The sequence below is a fragment of the Dermacentor variabilis genome, chromosome 3 (assembly GCF_050947875.1).
Source record: "Dermacentor variabilis isolate Ectoservices chromosome 3, ASM5094787v1, whole genome shotgun sequence".
NCBI lineage: Eukaryota > Metazoa > Arthropoda > Arachnida > Ixodida > Ixodidae > Dermacentor > Dermacentor variabilis.
In genome coordinates this window covers 221568409-221591525 of record NC_134570.1, presented here as the reverse complement: position 1 = coordinate 221591525, position 23117 = coordinate 221568409, and the positions used below count along the sequence as shown (strand labels likewise).

At 43.9% G+C, this 23117-nt stretch overlaps 1 protein-coding gene across 1 annotated transcript in view; it reads left to right on the top strand.

Annotated features, from left to right (window-relative positions):
• The first annotated feature begins 234 nt into the window (after positions 1-234).
• Positions 235-23117, top strand: part of LOC142574427 (uncharacterized) — a 65010-nt gene continuing 42127 nt past the window's right edge. Inside the window, exon 1 of the mRNA XM_075683510.1 lies at positions 235-341. Coding sequence (XP_075539625.1) covers positions 270-341 — 72 coding nt within the window. The 5' untranslated portion in view covers positions 235-269. The remainder of the gene's footprint in view (positions 342-23117) is intronic.

Below are 23117 nucleotides of genomic sequence, written 5' to 3'. Positions count from 1 at the left end.
CTGGTAAACGGCATTCTTCGACGAACCTGACGGGAGAGTAGCACAGAAATTAAATTGCGGAACCATGCCTGCATTTCGTGCACAAGTATTACTCAAAGAACGAAAGAGCGAGAATTTACGTGAAAAGTTAACATTTCCGCTTTTGCGAGATTCACGTGTTTGTCTTGCTTGCCGTTTGGCGGAAAGGCCCAGTGCAATGTGGTGGTGCCGGCACTGCGCAGAACTCGCTCGACATCTACCAACGCCAGGTGTGGGTCAAGGCGCGTCGCATGGGGGGCATCATGCCCGTCAAGGACGTATTCTCCAAGGAAACGTTCGACGACGTGCTTCAGTCCAAGAAGGTACGTTCGTAGCCTTATACTTTGCTGAATTACTACAATTGAGCAAGTACTTTTGCTTAGGAACTTGAAAGCGAACTGGTACTTCTTTCACCGGGCGTTTGATAACATTCTTCGAGAAAAAAAAGTGGTACTCGATCCTAATTTTGATTTAGGAGGTGTCTGTTAGTGACACTCGCACCTCGGCGTTGGTGTTCTTTAGGTTAACTTTAGGCGAACGCAACGCATGAACTGAACTCGGAGGCAAATGTTTTTAATCATTAGCCCGTTAAATATCATGCCACCTTGTGTGTGATGCCATTAGTGACGTCATCACTTTCGCTTTCTACTATGGGTTTGTAGGAATATCGACAAAGTGGTGCTCACGTGCGGGTCTCTGAAGTCTACGATACTGTGCTTTGGTGTGCGGTAATCAGGGATATATAATTAATTCTAATTATTCCAGACGCTTCAGTAACACAACTTGTAACTTCCTTATGTTCTGATAGCATATCTATAATGAAACACATGAATTATGTACTGTACTATTTTTCAAATTTTTTCTGATTAATTTTCAATTTCTTTCCCCGTCGTTCGGGAGGTGAACCGGAAGTGCTGCGCAAGTAACAAGAGTGTCACTGGATGCTCGGAGCACTAAAAACCAACATGCGTGATGACACGGGAGCTTCTTGTATTTGACACACTTATAGTAGAGTACATTCTATGAAATTGCACTTTGCTATTTTGTCATGTAATTACTGCTGCACTCCTTACTCAGTGCCATTCATTGGGCCTGCAAGGTAATATAAATAAATTAACTAAAAATAACTCTATAGAGCGCCAGCCTGTGTAAGATGTTTGTTATGTTTTGTTGTTCCAGGGGTTTCATCCTGCACGCATTCGCCACACGCGTGCACCACGACCACGCACGCACGGGTGATGGGGCCGCGTCGAATGCCGATCCACGCTCGTCCTCTGCCACCTCTCATGTGCACGCGTGTTATGTTTCGCCACTCGCCATAGGCAGTCAAGTTGTATGATTACAGTTTAGTAGTGACTGCATAGAGACTAGCTAAGGCCTCAAGAGGGTTGAGGCCAAGTTATAAAGCCGTCTAATAAATTAAAGGATTTTCATTTCACCAATGATAGAGTGTCTCCGCGAGTGCAAGACATGTCTAGGTGCAACTACGAACGAATTCGCCATCAACTCTTGTGCAGGTGCAGCTGATAACCCCGAAAGGCGTGTTGTGAAATCCTGAGGTCTTTACCTTCAACGACACCGCCACTGGTCTTAAAACAGCTGTCTCATTTTCTCTCCTAATTTGACCGCATACTTATTTACTAAGACAACTTGTCCCCGCTGTAACAGCTCTATCAGATGCCTGCCTGGCAGCCGTGGCCTCACGGTTGGGCGTCTGTCTCGGTGGCAGGATGACGACGTGGGTTCGTAATCACGCTGTCTGTACCACTGCCAAGAACCAAGGTAGCACACCTACTTTACTCACTTACTCGTTGCATGAAGCTTCGGCAATTGAATTATTTCCCCGAATTTCACCAATCCCATCTGGTTTCCGTCCACTGGAACTCGACTTTCAATGTCGTCTGCCGCCCAGACTTCCTCGTCATGAAACAACTTGATTGTTCCGCATGCGCTTTGGCGCAGCATTCAGGACCGCTTATTGACTGCTCGGTCGCGCCGCATGGCATTCTTGAAGATGCGATGAACGTCAACACATTGTGTGCCACTAACCAACCACCGACTCTCAATGGTATGCTCCGCCTCCTCGTTTCATACACGACAGGCGGTCCTCGGAATCAAATATCCTGGGAATTTAACCGGAGAATTCTAGCATGCACCTCTAAAACGCCCATGCTCTTTGTCAAGGCAACTTAGCTGTACGAGCGCTTGTGACTATGCAGAAAACATCATCTCCGTGTGGGAGCACACTGAAGGGCAGTCAAATGGGTGCGACCATGGTTACCCTCCGTGTCGTTCCTTCTTTTTTTCTCTCTCTCTCTCTTTTATAGAGCTTTTAATTCATTACCACACTTACCGTACACCTGTACACCGCAGCAGCCAACAGACAGCCTTCTAAATTTTTGGCTGTATTTCTGGAATTTTTGCAGACCTTTGTGATCATTTCGAACAAACCTCCAAGACAATACAAAATCCTTACGTTCCTTCAACGTTCGCCCTAAACTTACTATAACCCGCCGTGGTTGCTCAGTGGCTGTGGTGTTGGGCTGCTGAGCACGAGGTCGCGGGATCGAATCCCGGCCACGGCGGCCGCATTTCGATGGGGCCGAAATGCGAAAACACCCGTGTGCTTAGATTTAGGTGCACGTTAAAGAACCCCAGGTGGTCGAACTTTCCGGAGTCCTCCACTACGGCGTGCCTCATAATGAGAAAGTGGTTTTGGCACGTAGAACCCCATAATTCTTTTAACCTTACGATATTTTGAGTGGTCAAGTTACTTGAACCAATATTTCGATGTTAGTGACAAGTAAGAAGGCTTATAACGTCCCTCAACTTTCCAATATATGCTTGTGTGGAAAGTTTCTAACAGCCAAGTTAACAAAATTAGTTTGATTAGTAAATTATTTGCGTTCGTTTACTTTGCCAATGATGCCCGCCTGGCCAGATAATTAATCTGTACAGACGGGGTTCGCGTAACGCACGCTTTTCTTTATTCATCATCATCATCAGCCTATCTTATGTTCACTGCAGGACGAACGCCTCTGCCGGTGATCTCCAATTATGCCTGTCTTGCGCCAACTCATTGCAACTTGTGCCTGCGAATTTCTTAATTTTATCACCCCACCTAGTTTTTTGTCATCCTCGACTGCGCTTCCCTTCTCTTGTTACCCATTCTGTGCAATCTAATGGTCCACCGGTTATCCATCTTACGCACTACATGGCCTGCCCAGCTCCATTTTTTTCTGTTAAGGTCAACTAGAATATCGGCTATACCTGTTCGCTGTCTGATCCACACCACTCGCTTCCTGTCTGTTGGCGTTACACCTAACATATTTCATTCCATCGTTCTTTGCGTAGCAGTCCTCAGCTTGTTCTCGAACTTCTTGTAAACCTCCAAGTTTCTGCCCCATATGTTAACACCGATACAATGCATTGATCGTAGACCATTCTTTTCAATGATAGTGGTAAGCTGCCAGTGAGGATCTGGTAATGCCTGCCGTATGTATTCCAACCCATTTTTATTATTCTGTATGTAAATTTCATTCGCATGATCAGGGTCCCCTATGCATAACTGGACTACGTAAACCTACTCCTTCACAGACTCTAGAGGCTGGCTGGCGATCTTGAACTCCTGTTCTCTTGCCAGGTTATTGAACACTGTCTTGTGCGTATTAATTTTCAACCCCACTCTTACACTTCCTCTGTTAAGGTCCGCAATCATTTGTTGCAATTTGTCCGAAGTGTTACTGAACAGGACAATGTCATCCGCAAACCGAAAGTTGCTGAGATATTCACCGTTGATGCTGACTCCTAAGCCTTCCCATTTTTATAACTTGAATACTTTTTCCTGCATGCAGTGAATAGCATTGGAGAGATTGCATCTCCTTGCCTGACCCCTTTCTTTACAGGTATCTCTCTACTTTTGGAGAATCAAGGTAGCTGTGCAGTTTTCGTAGATATTTTCCAAGATATTCACGTGTCTCCTGTACTGTTTGAATGTGTAATGCCTCTATGACTACTGGAATTTCTACTGAATCAAATGCCTTTTCAGAATCTATAAAATCCATATAGATTGGTTGATTTTACTCTGCAGATTTTTCGATTACCTGATTGATAACATAGACGTGATCCATTGTAGAGTAGTGTCCCTTCCTGAAGCCAGCCTGTTCTCATGGTTGGCATATTGGAAAGTTGAGGCACATTATAAGCCTTCTTGTCACTAACGTCGAAATATTGGTTCAAGTAACTTGACCGCTCAAAATATCGTAAGGTTAGGGCGAACGTTCAAGGAACGTAAAGATTCTGTATTGTCTTGGAGGTTTGTTAGCAATGATCACAAAACTCTGCAGAAGTTCCAGAAATACAGCCAACAATTTAGAAGGCTGTCTCTTGGCTGATGCGGCGTGGATCAGACAGCAAACAGGTATAGCCGATATTCTAGTTGACGTTAACAGAAAAAAACTGGAGCTGGGCAGACCATGTAGTGCGTAAAATGGATAACCGGCGGACCATTAGATTGCACAGAATGGGTAACAAGAGACGGGAAGCGCAGTCGAGGACGACAAAAAACTAGGTGGGGTGATAAAAATAAGAAATTCGCAGGCACAAGTTGCAAGTGTTGCCCTTAGTCTATAGTAAATTATCTTAGTGAATATCTTATACAATATCGAAAATATGTTAATGGACTTCTAATTTTTCAATTCTTTAACGTCTCCTTTGTTGTGGATCAGTATAATTTGGCATTCTGCCTGTTCTCTGGAACCCATGTAATCGTGAGACATTTCGCATAAAGGGCCGCAAGCTTTTACAGCATGATATCTCCTCCACCTTTGATTAAATAGACTTATTCCTTGTTCTACTGCCGCTTTTTTAGGACTCTTAGAATTTTTGGGGGATTTTTATAATGCTCAACATCATCCTCATCAGCCTGGCTACGCCCACTGCAGGGCAAAGGGATCTCCCATACTTCTCCAAATGCACCGGTCATTGGCTAATTAGGGCCATGTTGTTCCTGCAAACTTCCTACTCTCATCCACCCACCTAACTTTCTCCCACCCCCTGCTACGCTTCCCTTCTCTTGGAATCCACTCCGTAACCCTTAATGACCATCGATTATCTCCTCCTCATTACATGCCCGACCATGCCCACTTCTTTTTCTTGATTTCAATTAAATGTTACGAACTCGCGTTTGTTTCCTCGCCCAATCTGTTCTCTTCTTATCTCCCTTAACGTTATACCCATCATCCTTCTTTCCATAGCTGGTTGCGTCGTCCTCAATTTAAGTAGACCCTCTTTCTTAGCCTCCAGGTTTCCACCCCGTAGGTCAGTACTGGTAAGACACAGCCGTTATATACTTTTCTCTTGAGGGATAATGGCAACCTGCTGTACATGGTCTGAAAATGCCTGACAAACGCACGCTAACCCATTCTTATTCGTCTGATTATATCAGTCTCATGATCCGGATCTGCGGTCACTATCTGCCCTAAGTAGATGTATTCCCTTACCACTTCCACTGCCTCACTACCTATCGTAAACTGCTGTTCCCTTGCGAGAATGTTAAAGATTACTTTAGTTTCCTGTAGAATAATTGTATGACCCACCCTTCTGCTTTGCCTCTCCAGGTCAGTAAGCATGCATTTCAATTGGTCCCCTGAGTTACTAATCAAGGCAATATCATCAGTTAATCGCAAGCTACTGAGGTATTCTCCTTTAAATCTTATCCCCAATTCCTCCCACTCCAGGTCTCTGAATATCTCCTGTAAAAACCCTGTGAATAGCATTGCTTTATTGGGATTTTCTTGCTTTCTTTATGGAGGACTACGGTGGCTGTGGAGTCAGTATAGATATCTTTCAGTTTTTTTACATACGACCCGTCTACACCCCGATTCCGTAATGCCTAAATTACTTCTGAGGTTTCGACTGAATGAAATACTTTCGGAATATATTTGCTCAAATAAATTTCGTCTTTTAAGCGGAGGCGATTTCAACCTTAACATCTTGGAAGACACTCCAAGGACATGCAATTTTATCTCGTGCCTTCACTCAGCTGGCTGCACAAATGTAATGTCAGCACCAACTCGAATCACAGTATCAAGTTCATCGTTATTAGAACTACTGATTACAAATGCTTGCACACTTGTTTCTAACGCCGCTACTCTATCATCCGACATAAGTGATCACTGTCCAGTATTCATACAGTATAATTCCTCACAAATGCAACAGAAACATCAGCATGAGACTATATCACAGTTCAGCATTTCTCTGATGAGGCTTTTCAGGCTTTCGAGCATGCTATTAGTATGCACGGCTGGTCTTTTGTTTATAAAATAAGAGACTTCATGAAGCGTATCTAAAGTTTATAGAAACTTTACACATATCTGTCGCATTTTCCTATTATACGGGTTAAACCATCAAAGAAAATCAGAAAACCATGGGTCATGTTTGCTCTTAGACATATGATAAGCATGGAAAATAAGCTATTTCATGCATTCTTGCGATCACGGGCGGAGGTATAATTAAGAAGAAGAAGAAGAAGAATTTATTTATTCACTCACAAAATAAAATCACAGTAACAAGATATACAGAAGGAGGTCCCAAAGCTCAAGGCTGTAGGGGGACCTCCTGTTCTAATTAGAAAGATAAAAACAAGTTAGGTTACAGCAAACGCAGCAAAGGAACCGAAACATTATTTGATAGTACACAGAATTGAGTTTTGAACAAATAAACGTAACAAAATAATTTAGGTTAATGCAAATACAGCAAAGAGGTAGAATTGTTAACATGTATTAATGCAATAAAACAAGTAAACTAAAAACATGGCATAACGCTGTACAGAATTACATCATGTACTGAATTGAAAACAAAACAAAGCATGGAAAGTGAAATGTAGCCTAGAGGCAGTGTTCCAGCAATAACTGACACAAGGAAACAAGTGGACAGATATGATGAAATGTTGGTGAAATGGTGAAACGTGAAATGTTAAAGAGATATAGTGGTTTACCCATAATGAAGCAATCGGAACATGTTAAATTACATTACAGCATTCAGAAGTTAAGTAAATATGTAAATAAATGCTTTTTAAAGCTGCCTATACTAGGAGACAGCTTTATGTCCGTTGGAATACAGTTCCAGTAAGACATCGCTGTGAACGAAGAAGTGAATTTGCCAAAATTAGTTCTGATTTTAGGTAATAAGAAGTTGTTAGCTAATGCAAATCGAGTATTATTATGATTAACAAGTTGTTCAGTGTTAAAGATTATTTGCGGAATGTTTGAGTGAAGGGAATTATAGACAAGGATTGCCATGTTTAATTGAAATAGTTTATGAATTGCGAGAATGCGATGCTCTTGCAAAAGAGCAGATGCACTACATCGGGGTGACTGGAAAGTAATAATGCGGATGGCCTGGTTCTGGACGTATTGCAAAGGAACAAGGTGAGAACTGTATGTGTTGCCCCAAATCGCAATGCAATAGGTGAAGTGACTGTGAATGAATGCATGATAAAGAGAAAGCAAGGTTGGTAGTCTAAAGTATGGACGTGCTTTTATAAGAATCTGTATACCATATCCAATTTTTTGCTTTAGGTGTGAAATATGGGTTGTGTACTTTAAGTTGGAATCGAGGACAACCCCCAAAAAACGACAATGACTAGAAGGTTTGATGGGATAACTATCGATAGCTATGGTCGGAATATTTATTACTTTCTTTTGGGTGGGGTGAAATAACATGGAAGACTGTTTTACTAGGGTTAATTTCTAAAGAATTGTGACGACACCAGCGATTAATGTTTTCCAAATCGGCATTGAGCTTAGAAGTTAGGCTATTAATATCGGTGTCAGCAGTTAGAATCGCAGTGTCGTCCGCATAGAGATAAGGTTCACAATGTGAAAGATGGGCACTTAAGTCATTAATGTAGATAGTGAAGAGCAATGGGCCTAGTATAGACCCCTGAGGAACTCCCCTATCAATTAATTTGAAGTTAGAAAGGTGATTATAAATGCTAACAGCCTGTTGTCTATTAGTTAAATAATCGCGAACAAAAGCCAGCGCCGGTCCCACAACACTGATTTCGTTTAATTTAGTAATTAAAATATTATGAAGAATTGAATCAAACGCTTTGGTGAGGTCAATAAACACTGCTCCTGCATATTTACCTTCGTCAATGTGGTGTTTAATTCGATCAGTGAATGAAAGAAGCGCAAGATTAGTAGAGTAACCTGCACGAAAACCAAACTGCGTGGTGCAAAGAATGTCAAATTTTGTTAGATACTTAGTTAGACGCTTTTCAAAACATTTCTCTATAATTTTGCTGAACACGGGCAATATAGCAACAGGGCGATAGTTAGAAATCAACCCTCTATCACCTTTTTTAAATACAGGGACTATTTTGGCTTTCTTAAGTTTAGATGGAAATACACCGCATTTAAATAAAAGGTTAATTACATTAATTAAAAGGTTAATTAAAGGAATATAAAGCATTTATAAATAAACTGAACAGTGATCTTCGAAAGGCAAAGATAGCGTATTACGAGAACTTGTTTTTAGTATCAGTACAAGAAACCCAGATACTACTTAGATAGCTATAAATAGTGTTCAGGGACGCAGCAAGAAAGACATCATGCTAGTTGAAATTTTGAAATTACACTAAACCATGACCGGTGAAATTCTTGCTGATTGTTTCAATAAACATCTCAGTTCCAGTATAGCGCAAGATAATAATATCTTACTCATAGATGATTAAATTATTCGACGCCCCGAAAACATATTTCTTAAAGCCACAGATGAAACAGAAGTTTGCAGAATATTTATGAGCCTTAATAACAGTGGCGCACTAGATATTGACAATCTACAGATAAGACCTGTAAAATTTGTTTTAGATGATGTTGCCCCGGTACTTGTTTATATATTCAAATTAGCAGTGAAGTCCGGAGAATTTCTATTTCAAACGAAGTGCTCTCGCGTACCCGTTATGTATAAAGGTGGCGATAAAAACATCCTGGGAGACTACCGCCTCATATCGATTATACCAGTATTTGCTAGAGGTTTTGAGAGAATGTTGCATTTTTGGTTCGCATTTTTTTTTCAATAAAACTGATATTATCAGTGATACCCAGTTCGGTTTCCGGAAAGGAAAATCTACGGAGTTAGCTCTGTTAAGACTCAAAGAAATCATTTTAGAAAATATTGACAACCAGCTACACACATTAGGTTTGTTCAAAGATATTACTAAAGTTTTGATTCACTTGACCACAATATAGTATTGCATAAGCCACAAATGTATCATATGCGGGGCACTCCTCTGGCTTTATTTAATATCATACTTAACAGATAGATCACAATTCGTGTGTCTGGGCAACTATCACTCATCTTCATTTCCTATTAGCGGAGGCGCCCCGTAGGGAAGCGTATTAGGCCCCCTTCTCTTTAATGTCTTTATAAATGGCAATCTAAACATTGACAAGACAGTGTAATTTATAAAATTTGCTGATGGTACCACATTTTTACTGTCGGGCGAAAATGCAGATGAGTTCGCACAAAAATGTAATCGATTATTAGAAAACATCAAATCATGGTCACTATCAAGTAAACTTAACATTACCCACAGTAAAACAAAGGTAATAATTTTCATAGCTAGAAACAAGACAATAAACAAGCTATTTATCGATTATTAGATAACATTAAATCAAGGTCACTATCAAGTAAACTTAAAATTGGCCACAGTAAAACAAAGGCAATAATTTTCAGAGCTAGAAACAAGACATTAAACAAGCAATTAGGCGCAGAGAACAGAAAATCGACGCTGTTGATGAACACAAGATCTTTGATGTAACATATTCATTTCATTTAATTTGGAAAGTCACATAAATAATTTATTTAAGAAACTTTGACTACGGGAGTGTTATCGCGTTGCCGCGAAATTCCCCCAACACAAATAAAAGTTAGAATATATCATACGCTATTTCAATGACACATGAACTACTGTAGTTTGGTTTTGCTTACTAGCTCTCAGCGTAATATAAATAAAATACTACTTTTACAGAAGACCGTCACATTCACAGACCGTCCATCACATTGCTAACATTGGTTATTCAGCTCCGTCTTCCACATAATTTCACACTCACAGAATAATTTAAATCCCAGATATGTATGAGTTTCGCATCCTGCGTTCATTTTACATCAGCTCTTCTGGATTGCAGCACTTCATTGAGACTACTGCATTTCCGCAGAGCAACATTCATGATCTCAATAGTCGTAATGTTTTCGTACCCATTATAAGCACCAGTCTTTGAAAGAGAACCTTCCATTTATTCTAAATAAACATAATGACTTAGACAAACCCACAATAAATATATTACGAGAAATATTTCTGAACTACTAATTTATTTATTCATACAATTTTTCCATTAAAATAGGGTCTTCATTAGTAATGGACTTTGTTCTACGAAACAGGTTACTCTGGTTTCTGATGCCTAATGTATTATTGTTTGGTTTTTAATAATTGGTATCGGTATAACTGATGTTACCTTATACTATCGTGGTTATTTTATTATTTTTATTTATACATACTGCAGACCACATAACGTGGTCCAAGCAGGACGGGCATTTTTTTTTCAACAAATAGTATTGAGTATAAGGGTTGAACATACATTGTGTTTTACATCCAGAGACAAATAAATAGCAAAAATTAACACAATGGGTAAATGTACACAATGCTGCACGATGGCAAGACGATCGCGCTCTGGTATAGAATTCCATTGAGACACTGTGTGCGGGAAAAGGGAAAATTTATAAGCATCTGTTTTTGCGAAATATGGCATTAAAGATCTTGATTGTTGATGTCGTGTATGTCTTGTTGACAGGGGGGATAAATACAATGAAGGGTCAATAGCGAATTTCTGGTTAAGGAGAGAATTCGGGAAGCCCTAGCGAAATTGCCTTCTTCTGTGCTGAAGTGGGGGTATGTTTCTGGCTGTCATTAGTTCCGACGGAGAGTCCACACGACGAAATTTAGAAAACGTTAATCGAACAGCCTTTCTTTGAATTCTTTCGAGTTTATCAACGTTACGTTTTGTGTAAGGGTCCCATACTATGCTTGCATATTCTAGCTTTGGTCTGATGTATGATTGATAGCATACAAGTTTTACATATGGTGGTGAATTACGGAGCTTGTGTCTTAAGGAACACAACTTTCTGAAAGCAGAAAAAATATGTTATCAACGTGTGAACTCCAGGAGAGGTTAGCAGTGAACGTTACACCTAAATATTTGTAACTATCGATATGATTAACTATAGATGAACCTAGGGGGTAAGCATAGTGAAAAGTGATATTTTTTTGTCATAGAAATGGAAACTGTTTTTTGGGCATTTACGACCATGCCCCATTGGTTGCACCATTGGTATATGCAATCTAGATTTTTGTTTATTTCTTGTTGATCGTGTATGCTGCAAACTTCACGGAATAATATACAGTCATCTGCAAACAATCGAATTGAAACAGTTGGATCAATTATATCTACGATATCATTTATATAGCATAAAATAGGAAGGGCCCAAGCACACTGCCTTGGGGCACACCCGAGGTGACTGGTAGAAGGCGCGAATTTAGATCCTCGACTGTGACAAACTTTTTGGATTAGTCGTGTTACCATTTCTTTCTGTTGGTAAAAGTAGGGTTACGTATTATGGTAGGATTGTGCTTTGTTAGTCTCTTCAATTTATGTTTGTTGTGCATTCCAACCTAAATGCATTGTTTTTTTTTTCTTTTTGGTTAAGAATGCACATTCTTAATTCTTGTATAATAATATTCTACTAGCTGTGTAAATAATTTCCGCGTGTGATGCTTTTGAACATATTATCAGTTTACCTGTCACATGTCGCCATGTATGCATGGTCTCCTGGGCCTCTTTAAAGTGTTTTCTTGCAGCTTTTAGCCCAGGAGCCCAGCCAAGATATATTCTGGCAAATAAAAAATTGAATTGAATTGAATTGATGGAGATCCGCGGTTTGCGTCGACCCGAAGAACAAGCCCTTCCAAAAACTACGTTAAATAAGAAGGCGTAACCTAAACGTTATCGCTCCTTTGCATTTTCCTTCTTTAGATCTCTGCCACCTAACGTATTTCTTATCTCTTATTCGCTAATTAATGTCATTTTTTTGCCTTTCAATTTCAAGATGGCTTGTATTATCCACTGCAATTGTACAAGACTCTTACGCAATTTAGGTGACATCAAAGATATGTCAAATAACTTGGCTCCTGTGGCCTTGTGCTTACAAAAAACAAATTGGGCGAAAAACGTCAATGTTTTTTAAATGGCTTTATTGTGGTACGGCACTACCGCACTCATGCGAGCCGGCTCTCGAGTGGTGTAGTGCGGTTCTACAGGGTGGCATTGCAGCTAGAGAAGTTGCCTGTAACAGTCACATAGAAGCCGTTGCTGCCACCGTTTTAGCCCACAAAACCATCACCATTTGTTCTCTCTTCATTTCACCGCATTCACATTTTCCTGTAAGACATCTGGGGCTGGTATAATACGAGCTACTTGAAACTTTTCTACTAACGGGTGATTTTAACTAACAGAAAACGGTTAAAGTAGCAGAAAAACCGATAACAGGGGACACAGACTTGAAGATTTTATTCTAACAAACAACATATGCCTTTTAAATACTGGTGCTGCAACCTATTGCTCCCCAAGCACAGGAGCTATGAGCAACTTTTATCTTGCGCTGTGCTCTCCGTCTCTCTTTGGTAATTCTCGGTGGAGTGTTATCAATAATCCCTATGGTAGCGACCATATGCCTGCTATTATTTAAAAAATATATATCCTTTCCCTACAACACCACTGAGATAACCCCGCTGGAAACTCCATTTAACAGACTGACCTCTCTTCACTGAAAACGCCAGTCAGGAAAACATATCAGCTGAGTTAGCGATAGACGAAATAAACTAAAAGATTTCTGCCTGTATACTTGCTGCAACAGAACAGATCATCCCCCCCCCCACAATGATCCGGTTTCTTAGCGAAAGAAATAAAACCCTGGTAGAGGAATGAATGTACAGAAACTAAAAGATTACAAAAGAAAACGTGGGGTATCTTTCGGCGATACCCCCCCCCCAACACAAGATAACCTCCTATCTTTCAAAAAAGCGAAAGCCATGGACACACGCAAGCAAGCCGAAAGACAGTCTTGGTAAACTTATGCATCATCCATAAATAGCTCGATAACATCCAAAAGAATGTGGGATCAGCTTCGTAGGTTTAGAGGCGACAATGGCCCTTGCTCAATGCCCATACTCTCACCCCCAGGTGTGCGAACGAACTTGAAAGAACAAACAGACATTTTAGGGCAGCGTTTGCATGACATATCAAGCTCAATAAACTATTCTGCTATATTTCAAAAGTATAAACAATCAGCAGAAAAACAAAAGCTTCCGACAACAGAAGAGAGAGAGAGAGAAATTTATTTACAGAAGGGCAGAGAGGTCGGCCTGAGCTATAATTTGCTCTGGCCTGCTACTCTGCACTGGGGAAAGGTACGGGAAGGGATAGCGCTGATAAATGATGATGGTATAAGGAAGAGATGCGTATGTACAAATTCACAGAGCTGTGGCCTCCCTAAAGCCGTGCGTCCAGCCCAGTGGCTTGGAGAAAAGCTACAGCGGCTCTTGTTACCAGGGCTGCGCTGTTTGCATTCGGCCAAGGACCTAAAAGAAACTCGTCCGATAGCGGTCTCTCGTGGATCTTTGCTATGGAAGAGACAAGTTGCTGTCGTTCTTGCGCCCACGCGGGACACACGCAAAATATATGTTCAAGTGTTTCTGGCACCTCACAGCATTCACGGTTTGGGCTAGTATCACCGGCACGTATCATGCGTCTATAACGCTTGGTGAATGCGACACAAAGGCGAATCCGGTGCACCATGCTCGTGTGGCTTCTTTTGAGCTTGTGCGGCATACGAAATTTCATTTCTTGGTCCCATTTGTGTAATCGCTTGTGTCGTCGATCTGCTTGGGTCCAGTGTTCTAACGTAGAGTAGCGGTTTACTCGACGAAGTAGGGCGTTTCTGTCTGTACGTGGGAAAGGAATGCGTACTTCACAAGCATTATCTAAAGCAGTTTTCGCTTCTGCGTCTGCCTGTTCGTTCCCGATCAGGCCAAAGTGTGAGGGTATCCACTGAAAGATGACATTGTGGACATTTCTAGTTGCGTGGTCGAGGCGTTCTGTAATTTCTATAGCCATGGAATAATACGGGCCCCGTCTGATGACACAGTCAATCGTTTGAAGAGCTCGCTTGCAATTGCAAAATATCGTCCATGCGTGAGGAGGCTCCTCGGAGAGAAATCGAAGTGCCTCCCGGATAGCAGCAAGTTCTGCGGCAGTTGATGTTGAGCTATGGTCTAGTTTATACGGCCAAGCGATGATCATATGTGGAATGACGAAGGCTGCAGTGGAGGCATATGGTGTGACAGAGCCATCGGTATACACGTGTACAGTATCTCCGTACTTTGCAGAAATGTGCAACAGGGGGAGTTGCCTGAGGCCATTTAGTGATTCCAGGGGTCTGCAATGTAACGACAGGTTTTGGCAGAACCCACGGGGGTATTCTTGGAATAAGGCGGGAGAAAATCTTGACGGCAAAACACTCTGATGGCGCGATATAGTCCGTAAAAAGCTGGAACCTGGGTGGGTGGCAGAGAGCGATGACAGAGGATGGTGCCTGTGTCGGGTCAACACGCGAAGGTACATTCGAAGAGGCTCGCAGAGCAAGTATACCCCAATAGAACAAGCACGAGCTTCCGCTATTGTTCCATTGGTTGACGTGCATCGTGGGAGGCCTAAACAAGTGCGCAATGCTTCAGCTTGAATGCTCTCCAGCGCGCGCACACACCTAAGTCCCATGCTTGAGAGCGCCAGAATGCTGTATGTATATACCCTACGAATAGTGCTTGGTACAATTGGAGTAATGACGACTCCGAGGGGCCCCATCTTGTTCCTACAGCGACGCGAAGTACGTGAACAATACTCTTCAGCTTTGACTTCAGTGCGGCGACGTGTCTTGACCAAGATAATCCCCGGTCTATGACTAAGCCCAGGAATCTGTGGTGTGTAACCGTAGGTATCGCTACTCCGTTAACGATTATCGGATACCTGGTCATTTGTTTTCGCGCGAATGTAATCACGGAACATTCTTCTGTTGAGAGTTGGAGGCCTTGACGCCGCAGATACTTAGCTCTGATTGTCACTGCACGTTGAAGCCTAGCACGCATATTGGGACGGGTGGCTCAAGATGTCCATATGCATATGTCGTCCGCATATGCGCTAATCTTCACCGTGCTAAGAAGTTCGGATGCAAGGCCAATCAATGCAACATTGAAAAGAGTTTGACTGAGAACTCCCCCTTGTAGAACACCTCGATGTATATGGTACTGTCCGGTGTCGCCATCACTTGTCGACATATACACCGTGCGGTCACTGAGGTAGCTAACAATTAATGCATATAGCCGGACACCGATGTCTAAATCTTCCAGTGCATCAAGGATTACATAATGAAGTACATTGTCGTATGCACCCTTAATATCCAGAAAAACAGCTCCAACTAACCGACGGCGACTTCTTTCCTGTTCAACAGTGTAGACCAAGTCGATAACACGGGCAGTGGAAAAACGGCCTCTTCTAAATCCATGCATAAAATGAGGAAAGCAATTATTTCTCTCTAGAAACCATTCCAGCCTTGACAAGACCATTTTTTCCATCACTTTGCCGACGCAACTGGCCAAGGCGATCGGTCTGTCGGAGGAAAGCTTGGCATTTCCCCGGTTTAAGCAGCGCTACAACGCGACTGCATTTCCAGCAATCTGGAACATCTCCTGCATCCCACGTCCTGTTATAAAAAGAAAGAAGAAGACGTCGTGATTTGGTGCCAAGATGGCAGAGTGCAGCGTATGTGATTCCGTTTGGTCCTGGTGCCGATAAGCGTCGGGAAACCGAAATCGCAGCGTCAAGCTCTTGCATTGTAAACGGTACTTCGACTCGCCCATGAGGTGACGGGGGCGCGATGGTGACAAGGGATGAAGTCACAGCATTAGATGCGTCCACAATGAGTTTACAGTAGTCCTCTGCCACCTCCAATTCGGTCCGGCGTTGATGTAGAGCCACCGCACGGAATGGGTGTCTTTGCTGTGGAGTTGCCTGTAGACTTCGTATGACCCGCCAGATCTTAGATAGAGGCTGTCGTGGATCTACGGATGCACAGAATGCCCTCCAACGCTGTTTATCAAGCTTCTCCAGATGTCGAAGAACATGTCGTTGAGCTCGGCGACTGTCCGAAAGATATGACGGTGACTTTGTTCTTCTGTATCGCCGTTCCGCGCGGCGACAGATTGCACGAAGGGCCTCATATTGCATGCCGACCGATTATCTGTGCCTCTGTATGCTGACTTCTCTGGTTTTGTCCCGCAGGGTAGAAGCAATGATGCCCTCTATTTCGGATGGAGATGTCATACTCTGACAGGCGGTGTCGACAGAAGTCTTAAATAAAATCCAGTCTGTTTGACAAATGTAACGTGAGGCTGAACGGCGAAACCAGCTAAAGTGAACGTAAGTGGGAAGGTGGTCACTACCATGAGTCTCTAGATCCGTCGACCAGCATGCTGAAGACAGAAGGCTTCTTGATAAAAACGTTAGGTGAAAACAACTGCTGTAGGACGTGTCACGAATAAATGTAGGAGACCCGTCATTGAGTATATTTAGTCCCTGACTACACATGAAGTCGGCCAAATATTTGCCACGAGGATTCATCGAAGTGCTACCCCACAAGGGACGGTGTGCGTTAAAGTCACCAATCACAATATGAGGACCTTGCGATGCTTGCAGCAGAGACATCAGGTGCGAGCGATCGATCCAAGCTCTTCGGTGCATGTATCCTCCAATCACTGTAACCGTGCGACATCTGTGTTTTATGATAAGGCATACGTATCATTAGTGGTATGCGATGGGACGTCATGTCTGAAATACACCAGATCGTGACATATACAAACTAACACTTTGCTCGAGGTTTGGTCGTTACGAGACCGCATCTGGACATATCCAAAAACACGGAAAGGAGAATCCATATTAGGTTTACAGATAACAATAACTGGAAATTGGTACTTAAATACCCGTTGTCGGGAATCCGACAAACGACCACGTAGACCTCGAGCATTCCATTGCATAACAAGCAATTGACGCATCCGTTCTTCAAACAACATCGCCATACTTGCTTAGTGAAGAACCACTAGCAGTGGTTCCAACACTTCAAGTAGCTGCACGGCAGCCTTGGCAGCCGGGGTATTTAGGCCGGAAAGAATCCTGCGCATGGAGCCCATCAAATTTTTCAACATACTCGTGACGTCAATGTCATCCATCTTTTCATTTTCTTCAGTGCGTGTAGGAGCAGTGCATAAGGGCGTTCCCGCAGGCCTTAATGGTAACGAGGGCCACTGAGTCTCCGATGTGTTTGGGGCCGATGATGAGCCGCCTTATATTTTCGCAGCATACAAAGGCTTTGAGGCACGTGCTTCATTCCTGAGACGAGGAGGGGGTGGATGCTGCACTTGAGCTGTTGTTCCTCCTACGCGAGGAGGGCTGCGGTACCGTTGATGTCGGTTTCGTGAACGGCGTCTGCGGTGGCGGATAGCCTTTGCCGCTTCCCTGTGCGTGGAATGATTTTTACCCGTCTTCTTCAGAATACCCATTTCCTTCCTGATCTTTGGGCACTCTTTTGACGTTTCGTCGTGAGCACCAGAACAATTTGGACACTTCGCAACAACGTTCGAATTGCTGTCTCCGTGAGGTCCACCACATCGTTTGCATGTTACTGCACCCTTGCAAACTGCACTGACATGCCCAAGTTTCATACACTTGTGGCATTGTAAAAGCCTCGGCACGTAAGGACGTACCGGGTGCCTCACATATCCAACCTTGACGTGTGTTGGCAAAGTTTCCGACTGGAACACTAATTTCACACATCGGGATCGTCCAAAACGGCGAAAGCTAAGCACAGAGCCGACGATGATAGTAGTTACGCCAGGTCACTGTCTGTAATATCAATGTCCACGTCGTAGATGACGCCTGTCGTCGCTTCCTTGCCGTATGTGGGGAATGCGCGAACAGGGATGCTGTCCAACTAAGTGACGTTTTTAGTACTGTCGGTGTACTGACTTCCACTGAGAGGATGTTCTTTCGGGTGTTTATACGTATTTCTTCTACTTGACCATGGGCAGCTCGTTAAAAATATTCCGACAGGCTCTGCCTGTTCAGTGTGCTGAGGTTGTCTATTGTCGTGGTTGGTATGTATGCAATAGTGTATGACTGCTCGTCACTTGCCTTTCTCGTCGCCTGGCGACTGGTCGGTGATGTTCTTCATATATTTATCTTCAGACGTCGGCTTGACACCGCGGTAAAATTGCTGTCTGAGCCCATATTATCTGTAGAGGAGCCATCAGATGACTCAATCGGGACCATGCGGGGGTCGAAGCGGTAACTCACGTCACCGGCATAATGAACTGGCCGTTCAGGACCCAAATGCTGGGCGGGGTTTGGGTCCCCCATTGCAGAGGACGACGTCCCCCAGTTTTCAAGTCACTGATTGCATAGATCACAGAAAATAAAATAGAAAATGCAGAGCTCGAAGCTAAAGCTGCTCGCTATGATCACTTCTTCTTCCTTCCTCCTCCGACAACAGAAATTTCCGAAACATCATATAATGCCCTCGTAACACTCCCGGGAATCAATAGAGTACTCACTACTGGCAAAAATACCTGCCGTGGTTGGTCAGTGGCTATGGTGTTAGGCTGCTGAGCACGAGGTCGTGGGATCGAATCTCGGCCACGGCGGCCCCATTTCGATGGGGGCGAAATGCGAAAACACCCGTGTACTTAGATTTAAGTGCAAATTAAAGAACCCCAGGTGGTCGAAATTTCCGGAGTCCTCCACTACGGTGTGCCTCATAATCAGAAAGTGGTTTTGGCACGTAAAACCCCATAATTTAATTTAATTTTACTGGCAAAACAACAGTACCGGTTCGGACAGAGTACATTACACAATGCTAGCTCACCTATCCCCTAAAGCTTATTAGACCTTGCTTCGTTTCTTCAACATAATCTGGGAAACTCCAAGTATACCGAATCAGTGAAAGAAAGCTATTATAATTTCTTTCTTAAAAGCTGGAAAGCATCCTAGAAAAGTAACCAGCTACGGACCTATTGCACTTGCAAGCCGTCATGCAGTCTTATGAAGCCATTATAAACATAAGATTGACATACCTTCTTGAAACCAAGAATCTGCTGGATAACCGTCAGTGTGGATACAAGAAAGGCTGCTCTACAACAGATCATCTAGTTCAGCTAGAACACGAGATACGTGCTGCCTTTCTACACAAGCAATACTGTCTACAGTTTTCTTCGACATACAAAAGGCGTACGACACAACGTAGACATTTATTATTTAAAGGGACTTAGTGGATTTAGGGATCCGCGGTAGAATGCTCAAATGTCTAGCTGATTTCATGTCCGACCGAACATTCCAAGCGCGTTTAAGAACCATGCTGTCACGCCTATTCATTCAGCAAAATGGTGCGCCACACGGACATGTATTAAGCCCAACACTGTTTGTAGTGATAAATGAACTCAGTAAATACTGTAATTCCATCCTCTGTACTGCACTCGTTATGTGTGAGTGATATACAAATTGCGTGTCGTGCATCGAACTTGGCAATCTACGAGCGGCACATTGCAATAAACAAACTCACGCAGTGGGCATTTGAAAACGATTTTCATTCAACTGAAAAAACTATTGGTGTCGTCTTTTCACAATAAGGAATCCTACAACCAGATCCCATCTCTAAGCTACAGAAAGCTGCACTACCGGTAAAACAAGAACACAAGCTTCTGGGCGTTCTGTTTCATGAAAAGTTGAATTTTCTCGCGCACACAAACAGTCTTAAAATAAAAGCGAACAGCGCACTTAATATCCTTAAAGCCCAGTCCGCGAAGCGCTTAAGCTCTGACCATAAATAGTTGCTACCCATATAACCGCACTTTAGCATGTAGCATATTAGACTATGGTAGCGCCATGTATGGTTCACCCAGAAAGTCTTGCATCCCACCATTTAATCGAAATCATAACCTTGGACTATGACTGGCAAGTGGTGCTTGCAGAACATCATCTGTCCAGAGTTATACGGTGATGGTGTAAAAATTACTGTAGCGTTTGGCGCGGCAGAGCAAGAGACGGGCACGAGCACGGACATTTCGGGTGGTATGTCCGTATCGGATACAACGGTGAGCTTGGAGGCTTTATCTTCAGAAGGATCAGGCAGCGGGGAATCTGCAAGTGGGAAAAGCGCCAATTCGGCCCGGGCACAGTCTATGATGGCACGATGGTGAGACAAGAAGTCCCAGCCGAGAATGATGTCATGTGAACATGAAGACAACACGGAAAATTCAACAGCATAGACAATGCCGTCAATCACCACCCTTGCAGTACATTGAGCAAGCGGGGCTATATGCTGCGCAGTCGCGGTGCGTAGAAGTATGCCAGACAATGGCGTTGTGACCTTGTGGAGGTTACGACAAAGCTTTTCGATAACAGAAACTGCAGCCCCAGTATCAATAAGCGCAATTGCGGCGGTTCCTTCGACCAAAACGTCCAATAAATTGCGTGGCGACTGTGCAGGCCTTGTAGAAGTTGCGAAGCTTGCAGTTCGTGCCTGCGGAACTGCAGCAGCTAGTTTCCCTCGCTAGGTGACTGGCGGTGACGTAAGGGGGAAAGCGAGCGACGACGCGGTGATGGCGACGATGGGTGCCGACAGCGCGTCGCGGAGGCGGCGAGAACTCTGGGTTGGAAAGCATCGCATGCCCGGTAGTATCGTCGGAATAGCCATATGCAGGCGTTGCGACAGCAGCGTTAGCAGGTAGCATGCGACGATGGTAGCATGCGACGACATGGCATGCGATACCGCAGGCGAAGCATATGGGCCGATTGTCACGTGTACGCCAAGGGGTCTGAACTGGGCGTCGAGGCGGAATTGGAGGCGACGCGAGAGGAGGTGCAGCTTGAAGTCGTATTGGCGCAGGAAACTCGAACGTTGGCGGCGCAGGTCGCGCGGCGACTTCGGCATAGGTCAGAGGTGCAGCCACGGGAAAGCAGGGTTGAACTAAAGGTAAAGACCCAGCAAGTTCCTCGCGAATGGCCCGCCTAATGGGAGCAGCCAGATATGTGTCAAGCTGGGGAGGTCGATCGTTGAGAGGCAGCATAGACAGTTGGCGCGCCAACTCCTCACGAACGAAATCTTCGATCTTAACAGAGAGCGATGCTGCTGGCATGGAATGGGAGCGAAGCGTGAGGCCCGAGAGAGAGTCGCCAGGACCCTTTGTAGACGCAGCTCATCGAAGCTCTGGCAAACAGTGACGATAGCAGCGACAGAAGTAGGGTTTCACGCCAGGAGCATTTGAAATGCGTCGTCGTCGATGTCCTTGAGGATGTGCTTCAACTTGTCCTATTCACTCATGGTGGAGTCGACGCGGGCGCAAATATCCGCGACATCCTCTGTGTAGCTGGTGTAAGTCTCGCCGGGCTGTTGAGCGCGCTGGCGTAGGCGCTGTTCAGCACGGAGTTTTCGCAAGGCTGGGCGACCGAAGACTTCCGAGAATGCTGTTTTGAAAGCGAACCAGGTTTGCAGTTCCCGTTCATGATTGTGGAACCAGAAGTTCACTATGTCAGCAAGATAGAAGATGACGGTACGTAGCTTTGTTGGGTCATCCCACTTGTTGTGATCACTGACGCGCTCGTAGGTAGAGAACCAATTTTCCACGTCAGTCTCACCTGATCCGATAAAAACAGAAGGGTCCCGCTGCCGCTGGACAGCGCCGCACATGATAGGAGCGGCGGATGCTCCAAGCGGATTGTTGGGAGCCTCGTTCATGGTAGCGGTTGGAGCAGTTGTCAAAGTTGGGCTGTGAAGTTCCAGGGTGAGGTCGGGGAGTCCAGCACCTCCACCAAATGTAATATGAGGATTTATTACGAGACACTAGGCACAGTCTAGTTGCACCGGCAGTACACAAACGCTGATCGTGCGCACAGCCGACACAAGAGCCGTCTTCTTCGTCCTCCTCTTCACAACAACTGTAATGAGCCTCCGTCACAGCAGCGCAGAGCGTTACTCAATTTTTCTTACGTCCTCAGAATCAGTCACCACCGCAGCACATATGCTACATCATCATCATACTATGCAATTTACCCTTACACTATACAAATAAACCGAACATGATTAGACCGCTTATCCTGCAATAAGAGGAGCATTGTCTGGATTATGATATTCCTCGCACAGACCTCCAGGTTGCCAAAAAGCCGCAACGTTTGCCCCGACAGTACGATTTCACACCGTTATGTGACTGGACCTGAACAAATTTAAAGAAAAAAATATACCCCACAGGAGCACATTAGACAAGAATTCCGCGCTCTTCAGGATAGGTATCAAAATTACATGAAATTTTACATTGATGGCGTTAAAACAAAAGCACACGTGGGTGTGGGGGCCGTAACGTAAAATTGAGAAAGAAGTATTTGATTACCAAAACATGCCTCTGTTTTCACTGCTGACGTTACCCGCCGTGGTTGCTCAGTGGCCATGGTGTTAGGCTGCTGAGCACAAGGTCGCGGGAACGAATCCCGGCCACGGCGGCCCCATTCCGATGGGGGCGAAAACACCCGTGTATTTAAGTTAGGTGCACGTTAAAGAACTCCAGTTGGTCAAAATTTCCGGTATCCTCCACTACGGCGTGCCTCATAATCATAAAGTGGTTTTAGCAATTAAAAGCCCGTAATTGAATTTTTTTAACTGCTGACGTTTATGCGATATGGGCTGTAGCTAAAGCGATTATCACTGACAAACACGAAAATAGTCACATACAATAATTGCGCCAGTACACTATAGGCTGTACGTCTGAGATCTGAGTGTGCGCCCCTGCTAGGCGATATTTTAAACAAGGTGGCGTTTAACAAATACGGGAAATCAGTTCGTTTCTGCTGGGTCCCAAGCCATGTTGGGATACCGGGTAATGAAGC